The 15,159-nt window shown below is 40.7% G+C and overlaps 1 protein-coding gene across 1 annotated transcript in view; it reads left to right on the top strand.

Moving 5' to 3' along the window:
- Positions 1-9,918, top strand: part of EXPH5 (exophilin 5) — a gene marked incomplete at its 3' end in the record, with an annotated part of 63,333 nt that extends 53,415 nt beyond the window's left edge. The window contains exons 5-6 of the mRNA XM_084249811.1: positions 792-927; positions 4,592-9,918. Of these exons, the coding sequence (XP_084105937.1) occupies positions 792-927; positions 4,592-9,918 (5,463 nt within the window). The remainder of the gene's footprint in view (positions 1-791; positions 928-4,591) is intronic.
- Between the last annotated feature and the right edge of the window lie 5,241 nt (positions 9,919-15,159).

Below are 15,159 nucleotides of genomic sequence, written 5' to 3'. Positions count from 1 at the left end.
CTGGCCTCAGGCTTGTCCCAGTGAACTGAGGCTGGTCTTCAGATAGCACTGCTCCCTGGACTCCTCCGGACATGCCCTTGGGCTAGAAAATTAACTCAGAGCAGACAGGCCATAAGCAATATATGTGCACAGATTTCCTACTATACCAGCCTGGTGACTCCCCCGATCTCCGCCCCCTCTCTAGCCTCTATCAAAACTAGCAATGCTTTCAAAAAACATTTATAAGGTCATAGTTTTCAGGGCCATTGTTTTGAAATGCTAATCAGCTCCTTTTGCTGTCTGGAAGGTTCTACCAGACAGACATCTGGGGATGTCTGTGGATGGGACTTTATTTTCCCTAAATCCATCAAGTTCACAAAGCTGACAGTCTATTACAAGCTTTGGCCAGCCAGCTCTTGATAGACCAGGTGCAGTCTTAAATCTGAAATCCCAACCTGTGGTGCTATAGAGGTGACATTCCCAAGACAAAAGAGGTTCTTTTTTTTCTATTTTCCAGGGACCTCCCTAAGATTTGTGTAGTTGTGTAAGTTTATAGGATGCTTTGGCAGAGAGGGGCTCAATATCTTGCCTGAAGGCTGAGACCAAAAGGAATTCATGTAGTAATGGAGACGTGATCACTTGCAAATGACAAAAACAGCAAAACATCACAAGTTGAGAAGTAAATGTTAGGAAAATTGATTTGCAGTCCTTGGATAAGGAAATTTAAGCTTGGACCTTTTTCATGGGAACATGAGAGTATTCTTTGTGGATAAGATCCAGAAATAATAATGCATTTTCTCTTTTAAAATTAGCAGACAAAAATACACAGTTCACCTCTGGAAAATCAACCAGTTGGCAGTGCATTTGGCCCCAGACCTGCAGACATGAGGGAGGGAGGTGGCATGTCTCAGTGGGATGCCTCGCTGCTAGAGAATGAATTTTTCCAAGGTAAGTCTATACATTAAATGGTCTTTGGAACTCCTAGCACTAAAATAATAATAACAATTATAACTTGTATTAAAATGCTCAAGACATATTAAACTCTGTGCTTGATTCTTGAAGTCTTCTTGTTTACCTTATCTGAAGAGGATGTGGTTACACACTGTTAACAGAAATATTAAAGAATCTTGTATTTAAAGATAATCTAAGCAAATATTCTCAGACCAAAGGCTGATGAATTTATGGAATTGTAATAATGCTTAATGTTTAATCTCATATAAAAAGGAAATACATCTTTAGGTAACAGATCTATAAAGTTGACTCTTTTTAATAGACTTTTATTGTTACTGATTAAGACCGCAATGTACTATGATGAAATCAAATTGTTAAACACTTAACTTTGTAGAACAGATAACAATAAAGACTGAATCAAATTCCAAGAGGACTACATGGATCTTATCATTTAAGCACAGCTCACCTTTATGGTGGTTATTCTATGGCAAAATAAGCCTAGTCATTTGAAAGATGAACAGGAATTCATTTGCCAGTTTCACTTTGGGAACTTAATTCAATTTGCATAGGCAGTGACCTTGGCCCTGTGATATAGGACTGGCAGGCTGGGCAATGAGAGACAGCCAGCTGACACTCAGCCCAGGTGAGAACTTGGTCAGAGAAAAGACACCCAGTAAAATCTCTGCTCCAAAACAAAGCTTTTGCTAGAGGCCTTTTGCTAGCTACTGCTCATGAAATGAAGAAAATGACTTGGCCTCTCCAAAAGGAGACAGAGGAGCAGAACAAGAAGTTTTTTTGCCTTCCTGAGCAGTGAGTAAACAGCATTGTTAATTTGGAGTTTGAAATGACTTCTAATAATTTAAGATCATGCAGTGGGCTCCTTGAGAATGGATACCTCTGAGAGACGGATTCCAGGTGAGTTTATCTCTTTTTTCTTTTTGTATTTTCCATCACAACCACACATCAACTACTTTTGAAATCAGAAGATTTTATTTAAGGGAAAGAAAACTAGGGGCAACTTGAAAGGGAGAATAGAAATCAAAGAGAATTTTATTATAATTTGCTTTAAAGACAGCTCTTTACTCATTACATAGTTTTCTCTGTCTTACCTTATAGTTGGGCATTGCTTGATTATTTTATTTTGTAGAATAAAGGGAATATTTGTTCTACAAATAAATATTTGTAGACATATTAAACTCTGTGCTTGATTCTTGAAGTCTTCTTGTTTACCTTATTTGAAGAGGATGCAGTTACATGCTGTTAACACAAATATTAAAGAATCTTGTATTTAAAGATAAATCTAAGCAAATATTCTCAGACCAAAGGCTGATGAATTTATGGAATTGTAATAATGCTTAATATTTAATCTCATATAAATATATAATTATTATATATATAAATATTTAATCTCATATAAATATATAATATTTAATCTCATATATAATACATCTTTAGGAAACAGATCTATATAAAGTTGACTTTTTAATAAACTTTTATTGTTACTGATTAAAAAAAAAAAGACCGCAATGTACTATGATGAAATCAAATTGTTAAACAATTAACTTTGTAGAACAGATAACAATAAAGACTGAATCAGATTCCAAAAGGACTACATGGATCTTATTATTTAAACCTAGCATAAATATTTGTAGAATAAAGGAAATAAATTATTTCAGAAGCTGGGGATTAAGTTTTATTTTTAATTAAATCATCAGTAGGATGTTTCTCTGAAGAATTCCTTAGTTCCACATCCTTAATGCTCCAGATGAGTTTTTCTGCTAGTTATTGAAACTTAACAGCACGAACTTAAAAATTAAATTAAATATGGTAGGGGAATCAAGAACAGACGTCAATATCCCCTTCAGCACCTGCTGTAACAAAATTCACTCAAATGCTGATATGCTTCCCTTTCCCTGTCATTGAAGAGTCAAAATCAAATTTTTAATGATAAATAATTTTAAATAACCAAGGATGTTATTTTATGTAATTTACATGGAAAGGTTTCTATAAATCAAAAACTTCATCAATTTAAATGATCCCATAACTTAATTCTCATCTCATCTTTGACTTTCATTAATAAACATTTCTTTTAAAATACATAATTTACTTGTACTTATTATAACATGAATATGGTGAAATATATCTATTATAAGGCAGGTTTTAGGGAATCTTCAAACCTTAAAAGATTTTGGTTCTATTTAAATTCTCACAGGTTTTCATTGAGGAAATGATATCAAATATGATTAAATGACCACAGTTCAAAGAAATTCCAACCAACTGAAAACATCCTGTGATATGTCTGTGATTACACATTCCATAGTCCTAGAAAGCATGCACCTGGGTCTTGACATAACCCTTGGTCCTTCTCTGGTAAGGAAGTCACAGGCCCCTAACTTGGACAGTAGTGTCTGCTCTTGTTCCAGAGGGAAAAGTAAACACTGATTAACAACAGCAACATCACATCCTTATAACATGATAAGCTCCACAGTGAAATCTTTATAGTTCATTAAAGCAAAAATAAAAGGTGAATTTGGATGGCAATGAGGTTGCCATGGACTCATTGCCAAGGTTGCCATGGACTCAAAAATGAAAGGTGAATTTGGATGGCAATCAGTTGCCAAAACTACCTAGGCTTACGTCCTAGCTGTGTGCTCTTGACCTCGGTAACTTATTCAGTCTCTTCATGCCTCTGTTTTGTCATTGATTAAATAAGAATAGTAATGCTACCAACCTTATAAGGTTCTGTGAAGATTTAATGAGTTAATATCTTAAGAGCTTAAAACTGTGTCTGACAAATAGAAAGTGTTATATTATGGGAGTGCTAGTGGGTCATTTCTCCAGGAAAAATAATCTGCCACTGGCAAATCATTTAATGAAATTATATAGAACTTTAAATTTTAAGCATTGCTCAAATCTGTCTGAATAAATCATCAGTTTATATATTAGGTGCCAGATTTTTGTGTCATGCTGTTTTCGTAAGGGTACAACTGAGAAATTACATGTTACATATAGACTCTCTTTTCTAGAACAATCCCCTGTAGAAAATGCAGTTGGAATTGTTTAGCAACCTATTGACTCAAAAGATTCACTAAAAAACAAACAAACAAACCCATCATTGTTAGAAAAAATGTAGCTGGAAGGTTAATTTTGAAAAAGTATGACTTGCAATAGTGTGAAAAATAAACTTCCTCAATGGCCTTGTGAAAGTCAGATTATCTTAAAAACATAATCAGGGCCTCCCTGGTGGCGCAGTGGTTGAGCGCTGGGTTGCGAGGCTGCCCGCAGCCTCTGCAGCACCAGTTCGATCCCCAGCTGCTCCCCGGCCACCGGAGGAGGGTCCCACATGGCACGCAGACCTCTCCTGCCACCCGCTGCTTCCCTCAGCAGTGTACTTCGGTCCTTCTGCCTGCTCTGCTCCCCGCTCTGGCTCTGGTGAATTCTCTCACCCTCCCGCACTTCTGACTGTACCCAGTGCTTGTATAAATAAATAAATTAATTAATTAAATAAAATAAATCTTTAAAAAAAACATAATCAAAACTAATGTCATCACTTTTATCATAATATGTAAATGTAAAATTATAAAGAGGAACCTTCAACAATTCTAATTGTATTAGACAGTAAAATCTTATACAGAAAATGTGACTTGTATTCTCTTTTTAGTTCTAGATGACTTGGATAACAAACTGGCTCAGGAACAATCATCCAGCTCAGTGATTACTGGGACACCTCTCCACTATGGATCAAGAACACAGTTCAGTCACTTTTATTCCATTGGGAACAGACATGGTCATATCACAGGAAGGCATAAAAATCGCTATAATGAAACTTCAAAAATGTCCATCTATGACATCCTAAGACCAGGAACCCCTAGGGAGGGTTTTAAAACCTTTTCTCCTAGAACAAAGACAATTTATGATATGTACAGGGCACGGGAGCCCAGAGTCCTAAAAGAAGATTATATGCAAAAGAATACTTTTGGTAGTACTTCTCTCTGTCTTGACAGCAGGCAACGGTCAGCCTTACCAGCTACAGGACATTTCACAGCAAGAAGCTTACATTTTTCTGGCACAACTCAGAACAAGAATGGATTTATAGCACCAAGCCACCAGCAGAGCCCAAAGAGAATTCCTTTATCATCCATCATATGGAATAGATCAGATTCTTATAGAGAAAGGTGGAATGAGGAAGATTTCCCAACGACTCCCTCACCAATGGAAATTGACCCTGCTGACCAGTTTTCGTATCCCAGGTATTCTCAGGAGAATGCTAAATATGGTTTTTACCGGTCACAGAGTGCTTATCAGAGTGTTAATTTAAATGCTCCCATGGATAATGCAATGCATTCTGACCCATTTGAGAACTCTGAGAATATGCCATTCTACCATCAAGGCAACCCATTTGCTATGTCTTTCTTTAGCAATACTTTTGGACAAAATAGGGAACAGGGGTCTGGACAAAATCAAAAGGAACAATATTCTTCCAGGTCAAACTTTCAGCAAATCAGGAAACTATTCACTTCTGACGAAGACTCTGAAATGACTTCCATTGAAGCAAATAGCGCACCTGCTGGTCACGGCTATAGTGGTCCTTCTCAACACTGGGGATCTTTTTCTCATAGTTATGGAACAAGTATCTCCAGAGACCAAGAGCAAAATCCTTGGCAGTTCAATTCTCAGACATCCACACTGGAGAACATGGAGGTGTCACAAGATCATGGGAACCAGCCAAGCCCTCATTTTGGTGCACCAAACGCTGGCTCCTTGGTTAGTTCAAGCTATCACATCAAATCTGGTGGATTAGAATGTCAGCAGAACAGTGCTCTGATAGAAGACCAGATAAACAAAGAACCTTACTCATTTGGAAATGCTCCATCGCTAGCATCTTCCTCCAAAAGTTCCCTCCCCCAGATTTCTGATGACAAAAGGAATTCTCAGAGTCCCCGTTTTCAGAATCCCACAGTCACTGTGCAGAAAATGATTCCTGATCAGCCTGTCTCTCTTCCAGTAAGAGGCTATACAGAGGTCATGGTCACCAACAGCAGCCCAGTTGATTGTCCATCTCTTACTGAAAGCCAACCCCATATCTCAGTCACAGAAGTGAGTAATGACAAAGAGTTGAATGAATCTATTTTGGAAAAAGAAATACAACTAAACAAGATGGACCAGAGAAACCTGGCAGGTGAAATACTCCAACCTGTTTCACAGACAGTCAGCTCCAACCCCTCACCTGATTCTCAAAATCCTCTCTCCCAGCACTCAGCCAACAACAACAGATTTGGTTTTAATGCATCTACCACCATAAATTCAGAAGGGTCACCCAGAGTCAATTCCAGGAGAGATAACCCCCCATTGTATACACCACACAATGATAAAGCCAGTAAACTTAAGAAAGATTCAAGTGGTACTGGGAATAGAAAATTTGGTCCAGCAACGTCCCTTCTTCTCATTCGGGAAAGCAGAAGATCATCCTTCCCCAGCCCAAATCAAGGTTATCACCAGGAAATAACAGTAAATAAGGAAGAGATTTCAAGTCCTATTCAAAATAACTCTGAACCTACTGATCATCAAAACATAGAGCATCCAGAGAGACATTCTATTTTAGATACTAAGGAAGGTCAATGTATCACAACTCCTACCACCTGTAGCAAGTCAGTGACCAGCCACAGTATCTCATGTGATTCCTTAACTCTGTCAAGGTCACGACCAGATTCCTCACCAGTGAATAATTCTTTGCTCAGTACTCTGGCTATTCCTCCTACGACAGTATTCTCCAGGAGAAGTCTCTCGGTCCCAGATCCATCTCTGAGAGAAAGAGGAGGAGACAGTGATAGCAGGAACCTAAGTAGTCAGTTCGTCCCAAGCTCCTCAGAAAACCAAAAGAGTAATGATAGTGGCGTGTCTGTACTGAGTGAAGTGGCAGATGTTGTTAAATACCAGTCACATCTTTCTCTCAGGGATGGAAAAGGAAGGGTAAGACAGCGTATATCCTATATCGAAAAGTTAAGCAAAACAGAAAGTGACAGCAGCAGTCAGATTAAGTGGAATCAAAGCAATGCCAAGGGGCCTAGTTTTCACACGTCTTATTGTACACTACCAAGGAAATCAGCCAGTTTTCTCATCAATAGCAGGAAGTCGGAAAGTGAGGTAATAACTTCTTCATTTAGGAATGAGCCACTTTCATTCCAAATCAGAGATAATGTCGAAGATCCGAGAGAGAAGTACACACCAGACAAATTTAGTCCCGGTTCTTCTGAGTCAGAAAAAAGTTCCAAAGGCACTTCAGACCTAATTCCAGTGGCCCCTGGAGCTCCAGAGAGGGCGGCAGATATGAAAACCACTGGATCTGCTTCTGTTAGGAAAAGACCACTTCCGTTCCTCATTCAGAGGGCTGTGTCCTGTCCCTCGGGGACATATGCCTCGGCTGAGAGAGGTGAGAGAGAATGCTTGGGTTCAGACGCATACACTTCTGCCATAACACCAAGGCCTTGGGAGAGAACCACTAAACCCCCAGACAGTGTCTCATCTGTCAGGGGTCATTCTTTACCCAAAAGAGGCCACCAGAAGGAATACTTTAACAAGTGTGTGGACAAGGGTGGTCAAATCACTGCCTGCAGTAAAGATATCATTCCCCTTTCCAAGGAAGATCCTTTACCTTTTGCTTCAGACTTGTCAGGAAAAGAAAGTGGGGAAGCATTACATAAAATGAAGACTACTAGTATGTTTTCCGTTTCTGGTGATGAAGACAATGTAAAATGTTTTGAGATGGTTTCAATATATTATACCCTACCAAGAAACCAAGGCAAAAAGATCTCTAACTTGCTTCAAAAGTATTCAGTGGATTCACTTACAGAATCATCGAAAGTGGGGAGGGAAACATTTCCTGATGCTTTAGAAAAAGACAAACCAAACTGTTCTACACCAGAGCAGGCAAGAATGCCTTCATCTGAGGATCTAAACGTGCCTGTCAACATGGCTCAGAATGGCCATCTCCCCACAGCCACTGACAAGAGGGCGGCTTCCCAGTCACCAGGCATTGACTCTGCAGAACCTACGTTACTGGGAGTGGCTTCCATTGGAGCAGATGCTTCTCTTCACAAAGGCGAATCTAAAACCAGAGAGATTTCCCCACGTAACTTAGCTAAAACTCTAGGTGAGTCACAAAGCAGGAAATCAAGAGGGGAAAAAATGCAGAGTGAAACCCTGTATACGTCATCAGTGCTCTGGAGAAGAAGAGGGATAGGAGAGAAAACTGAAAATCACCAGCAGTCAATTAAATCAGGTGACAGTGGTCCTCATCCTCCAGCCCTTTCCAGAGAAGGTATCGAAAATTCCCAGATCCAAAGAAGGACTGCGTCGTGGGCAGGTAGTGGGATCGCTATAGCCACTGAAAGTGGGGAGTGTCCTCAGGAGGATGTCATGGGCATAGCTGTAGATGACAGAGCCAGGGGATTGCAGGGTGGGGAAGTCAGAGGGGAAACTGGAACAGATTTCCAAAAAATGACTGCTAAAGCACTTTGCGACACAGAAAGCCAAATCTTTGCTCTCACTCCAGCTTTGCAGAAGCTACAGCTCCATGAGGCTCATTCAGGTGAACCAGCTTTAGAGAATTCACAGTCTGAACCCAGAGAACTACCTCAAAGAAGTCAGGAGGTGAATATGACAGAGAACAGGCAGGCTGAAGATGATCCACAGATGTTGGCATGGGGTCGACTTTTACTTCCTGGAGGAAATAATAAAAATAAAGCTGACTTGGATGACTTGGAAAAAGGGAAAAACAGACCTTCCGTTAAACACAGGCTGGCTGCCATGTCCAAAGCCAGCAGAAAATTTTCAGCTAAAGATTTAAGCCCCAGAAGACACGTAGCTACTATCTTTCCCCAAAGTGGGAACAGTTCGGGCTTCGGCGGTTTATCTCTTGGCACATCGCAGTGCAACCTGCTGTCCCCTGAGTCTCCTCCAAAGTCCACAGAAGGCACACATGAAAGCAGGCTGAGCAACGGCAGCATGGATTTGGAGAACTCTGCAAACTCTGCCCAGGTCCATGTAATATTCAGCAGAAATGCTGCATCACACTTCAGCAATCCAAAGTCCAACAGCATTTCACAACCTCATCAGAACGAGGTTGAAAATATCTCTGAATCCGCACCAAGGTATGAGAATTCTAAAGATGTAATGGCAACTCAGATTTGGGAAACACAGTCAGAAGCCCTGACCCAACAACCCACATGCACCAGCCTCAGGGAAGCAGACTTTGCTGACCATCGGAGGAGGCTGGACCCTCCTTTTCCACTGGAGCATGCACAGAAATCTACACACTTCCCACCACCCGCCAGTTGTCCACAACTGGGTGTCAGTGCCGGGTCTCTGGAGTGGGAATCTGAGCCACACTCCTATCGTTCAAAGAGTTTAAAAAACATCCATTTGCATGGTGATCTGCGACGCCAAAGTCAGCCTCCCAGAAGCAGGGAGCGCCATTTTTCTGAAAATACTTCCATCGACCACGCCCTGAGTCGACTGACCCTTGGGAATGAATTATCAATCAACAGTGGCTATAATCGAAGATTCAAATCTTTTTCTGAATTTCCCTCCTGTGATGAAAATGAGGGATGGGCTTTGTACAGCAGCAGGACTAAATCAGACTCCAGACCCGTATCCTCTATATCCAGACCTATTGATTATGGAATTTTTGGAAAAGAACAGCAGTTGGCTTTCTTGGAGAATGTAAAGAGGTCACTCACAGAAGGAAGATTATGGAAACCAAGTTTTCTTAAGAACCCCGGCTTTCTGAAAGATTCTGTCATTAATCCTCCTAACCCAAAAGAGTCATTAAGCTCCAATTCTCCTGACAATAAGATGCCAGAAGAGGGCTTGTCTCCAAGCACACCACTTAATATCTATGAAGATGCGGCAGACTCAGACTGTGACACAGATACCACCACAGATGATGAATACTATCTGGATGAAAATGACAAAGAGTCAGAACTGTGAGACCTTTTTTTTTTTATTAAAACATATACCCTTTCCACCAAAAGCCTGCAATGGAAGCCAGGTCAAAAGTGTGTGTCCCCAGGACGACAAGGAAAAAGAGCTGGTCCAGGCAGTGCCTGGACACTCTCTCTTTCCCTCTCCACACTCCTCTCTGTATGTGCTCTTCTGCACTCTAGAACAGAAATTCCTGTTTTCAAGGGTTCTCTGCAGTTTTCTCCCGGGGTTCAGGTCTTACCTTTCCTCCTTTCTCCCTAATTAACCTCTAACTCAATTTTGGCTTTCTCCCTTGCTTTCCTCCTCATGCTTTTACACCTTGACGTGATTTACAACCATGACATCTCAGGCACATACAACATATTAGTTACCCAGCACAACCACAAAAACCCTTGCCTCTTCTGGTCCACACCTCCTACTTGAAGTAAAATGTAAGGATGATGACCATGGAGTAAATATTATCATCCATTTTGACTCTATCATTTAGGAGGTTTTGAGTTTGGACTTTTTTTTTTCTTTCAAACAAACATAAGGGGATTCTCAGCACATCCTTTCCCATTCACAGTGGAGCCACAAGAGCACAGCTTTCCATTTGGTGAGGTCTTAGGAGAGAAGCAGAATCCACAGGAAGAGAAAGAACATTATCACTCCTAGAATGCCTTTGGCATCCCCTGCAGGGATTGGTTGACTGTTAAAGCTCAGTTTTAACCCAGTCAAGGACTCTGACCAGGCAACCTGGTGGTGTAGAAAGTGATTTAGTGAAAGAAATTCTGCTTAGGAAGGGAACAAAGGGGTGGCAATAAGTAGACATCCCTTTCATGAGGATGACTTCTACTGACGCTGCCTCAATAGCTGCTTTTCCCATGTGGATAGGACATATTCCACGTGGACATTTTAGTCCCAGGGATCAGTGGTTGCTTGGGACAAGTCCCTAAAATGCTACCAAGTCAGATCCCATATCCTGGAATGCACTTGTGTGCAAGACCATTGACCAAGCCCTTAGGAGTTGCAAGGCAGAGCACCTCAGAGCTTATCACGGGGATTATTTCAATAGTTTATCTACACCGAGTAACTTCTCACACCCATGGATAATTTGACTTTGTAACTCTTTCGTCACCATGCAGAATTTAGGGGATTTCTCTCCTAATCAGACTAAAGAATAGTAGATGGTGGTGAAGACTGCGGACAGCATGCCCACCTGATTTAGTTCTGTGAAGGTAGAATGAGTGGATTGCACTTGGTTTATATTTACTTCCTGACCTAAGTTTACTTTCCATTTTTCTTGCTTAGTCTGTTTCATCCATACAAGTTAAAGACACTGATAGGCATTGGTGAAGTGTATAGAGATCAGGAATGATTGAACTACATCATTGTTACCCTCCTGACCTCTGCCTTGCCTAGAAGCAAAATGCCAGGATTAGCTTACATGGCACAGATGAAGATGTGGTAACAAAAAAGCTATTCCGTTAATCTGTAAATTTTTTTAAACTTCAATCTTGAGTTCAAAGAGATCAACAATATAATTTTAAGTCAGCTGTGCTGAACTTTCCAATTTGAATTTGTATGGTAAAGAATCAACATTCTTGTTTTTGTTATGTTTCTTAATTTTACCTTTCCATTTTTTCTATTTATCCGATTATTTAAGTTTTCATAAACTATGACCTGTGTTTTCTATGTAAAATGAAGATATTCAGGGTTAATATTTTAATATAAAGATTCTTGGGTTTTTTTTTTTTCAAGATCAGCCTGCAAATTCTGTAAATATTCTGAATAGGTATACTAACACAGGTGAAATGAAGTTAGCTTATTTTCACAGAGTTTAAGCTACATCAATAGTTAGGTAAGTTAATGTGAGGATAAATAATTATTTTAGGGCCCTGGTTCTCTGCCTTGGAACCCACTATCTCAATTCAAAGGTATTTGACAGCCAGTATGCACTTACATTGTCTTTAATGCTTGTTTGTTGGTTTGACTCAAGAATCAAGAAAACAAATTTCATGAACATAGCACCTTCTATAGTTTTATACTTTTATAAAACACTTCGTTAAAGAAGTATGGCAAATGTCTATGTATTTTAACATAACAATGGCTGCTCTTTTAATATTCACCTTTGGTACAGCTATAATAATTTATATTAGTCATTTTTATTCTCATAACTGGTTTCCTAAAAGAGAAATCACTATTAAAACAATATCCACATAAATGGAATAAATCATGAGGGAATCAGTACTAAGCACCTTGTAAATTATTGTTTAGACAATAGACTTCTATAGGTACATTAGCCTGTAAAGTCCATTTAAAATAGGACTTGATGAGATTAACTTTTTAAAAGATTTCCCTCTAAATAATTTACCTCCCTTGCATTGTAAATATATTGATGTTAATAAAACCCCAACTCCTACTCACAAGGTTTTGGCTGCTAATACGCTAATAAAAACTAGTTTGTGTAGGAGACAAATGTGCGCCTGTAGTGGGTGCAGAAAGAAAGCTGACTTAGAGTCTACTGAGGATCGGAATCAAATTGGGAAATTCAGCCCCCGAAAAATAATATCCTCTGTTAAACGAAAGAGGGTTAAAGAGACCTTATTGCTAAGAGTTTATTGTTTAATAGTAATAGTGTTTTAGAGTATCCCATTTAAATGCAATATAAATATGTAAATATTTTACTTTGAAAGCAAGTGTATGAATGTATTAATATTACCACTTCAGTGGCTCTTTGTGACTGTGTTTCTAAAACAAATAAGCCTTAAGCACTTTTGTTAAAATTGTCAAATAATCCTTGTATGTAGTTCTCCAGATATGAAACATGTTACAAGTTGTAAATTTAAAACAATGCTTGTGCTGAAATAAATAATTTAAATAGATGCACTGTTTGACTGGCTTTTCATACCTTCCAGGATCATTTTCAAAAGTAAAGGTTTCAGGGGAAATACAAAAAGGGGGGAGGAAGGGACAAAAAAGCTTCAATTTCTTTTCTGTGGCTGTTGCACAAGGCCAGCATTTGTGAGTGGTTTTAAAAACCAGTGACTTTGGTTCTTTCCTTTGTACCCAAAAGCAACCAGCGAAGAAATGGAGATCAGAGTGCTTGGTTGCATAAGAGAGCAATTGAGACGCCTGGCATTTTCCTCTGAGGTTCTCACAATTATAGAGGAAGAAGGAAATACTTGGAGTTGGGTGAGCCACTGCCTACTAGCACTGACAAAAGAGAAGCAGGTCTAGCTAGTTGAAATGTAAGACATACAACATTAATTCCTACTAAACAAATGAATAGAGTTGTGCTAATCTTTTATCTGTTCTAGAAAAGCCATCCAAAGCCATTTTTTCTACTAAGGACAAGAGAGTGACATTATCTTGAATACAGTGTTTTATTTTACTCTCCTTTATTAAAACACATTGCATCAGCTAGGATTTTTAATTGTAGAAAATATAATCATCTCTAGCTGGTGCAAGTGAAAAGCACGTACTTCCTACCACACACATTGCAAGGCTGAGGAAATTGATATTAAGCTAAAATTCCAGGACCAATTCTTAAAATCAAGTCACCAAATTGGACTGCCACAGGAGCTGCTGTTACTTATGACCAGGTAGTTGCAGAATCAGGAGGTGGACTGAGCCAATATATTGCATCACCATATTCATTTGCAACAAAATCACTCCAATAGAAATAAAAGCATCCCTATATAAAGACTTACACATAAGAAATCTTATTACCACAATGCTTGTTATGGTAAAAACTGGAGACAAAATGAAACCTCAGATATAGTCTCTCAACACATTACTATACATATGTATTATATAATATACACTATTTATATTTATCATTAACTAAATATATTATCCAACAGCCTCATAGGTAGTTGCCTCTTTGTTTTTCTTCTCTACTAAACTATAGGAGCTTTTAAGTCAACACAGAATGTCTAAAATATGTTAGACACTGAATCAGTGTTTGCTGAATGAATGAAATTTTATTTCTAATTAAGAATTTGGTCAAGGCATCAGTTGATCTGAAGAGATATGCTTTTTAAGAGATGGATTAAGATTAAAAAAAAAAACAGGCTGGTAGAGATTCAGCTAAATGAGTGGGCAGATAGAATTATTGGCTTTCTTGATATGTTCTCCAAAAAACTGGGTGTGACCACAGTGTTACATATTTTAGTGGGCCATATTTTAGTGTCATCCAGTACCAGCTAACCCTCAGATTATTTCTCTGGAAATTGTTTATAGAGTTTGACTTTGAAAAAATGTGAACAAATTGTGTTCCAATTTTTTGAGCGGTAGAGAGGAGGGAAGGTTCCTATTTAAAGCATGTAGGCGCCCCCACAAAATAAAATTTAGCAATGAAAGTAATACCAAGTACAGAGGCACTTTAGCTCTATAATTTACCAGTTCCTGAAAATCTTTGCAAAGTACACTGTCTACAGCCTCGACTTGGCATCACTGAAGCAGAACAAGAGAACTGATGAAAATACAGAGAAGGTTTAGCCCCAGTGACAGCCAGGACAGGCTCAAAGGGTGCCCCGGGGCCGGGTTCTGCTCAGGGCTGAGTTGGGCCCAGAGGGTGCTGATCCCGTGTCCATTCCGGGGGGTAGGGGCGGGGAGGCTTGGCCCAAACTCTCAGTGGATGCTCAGTAAACACTTGAAAGCAGCTGCGTGGAAGGGGAAGGAGAATTGGAGGGAAACCCTGGCCAGTGAGTCCAAAAGGGAAACAAAACAGACGACAGCGAGCTCTGCGGGCGCCGTGTCAACAGAGGGCTGCGAGCCATGGCACCGGGGGGCACAGCGGCGCCACGAGTGACCTGCCCCTGGAAAACCCACTGAAATTCCCTTCCAAAGGCCTTTCCCTACACCACACTTCAGCTCCGGGCGGCGCGGCCCTAGCCCTCGAGCCGCGCGCATCACCAGGGTGCCTGCGCCCTCCGGGTTCCTCCAAGGAGCTGACAAACTCCGGGCGCAGGAGGTGGGGGCAGGGCGCGCCAAGGCGGGGCGATGGCGGGCACAGACTCGCGCCCCGGGTCTCGGCGCCCGGGCCCCGATCGCGGTTCTTGCAGCAGACAGAGGGGAGGAGGGGCCGCTGCCTCCAGGACGCGGGACCCGCGCACGCCCCGCCGCCCCGGGGAGAGCGCGGGGGGCGGGCCGGAAGGCGAAGGCGCACAGGCCCGGCCCCAGCCCCGGCACTGCCCCGGCCCGCGGCGCTCTCGGCCCCTCCCCAACGCCGCCGCCGAGCCGGACCGCCGCGGCCCGGCCACC

This window comes from Talpa europaea (genome assembly GCF_964194135.1).
Source record: "Talpa europaea genome assembly, chromosome: 12".
Lineage (NCBI taxonomy): Eukaryota > Metazoa > Chordata > Mammalia > Eulipotyphla > Talpidae > Talpa > Talpa europaea.
This window is presented reverse-complemented; position numbering and strand designations above follow the sequence as displayed.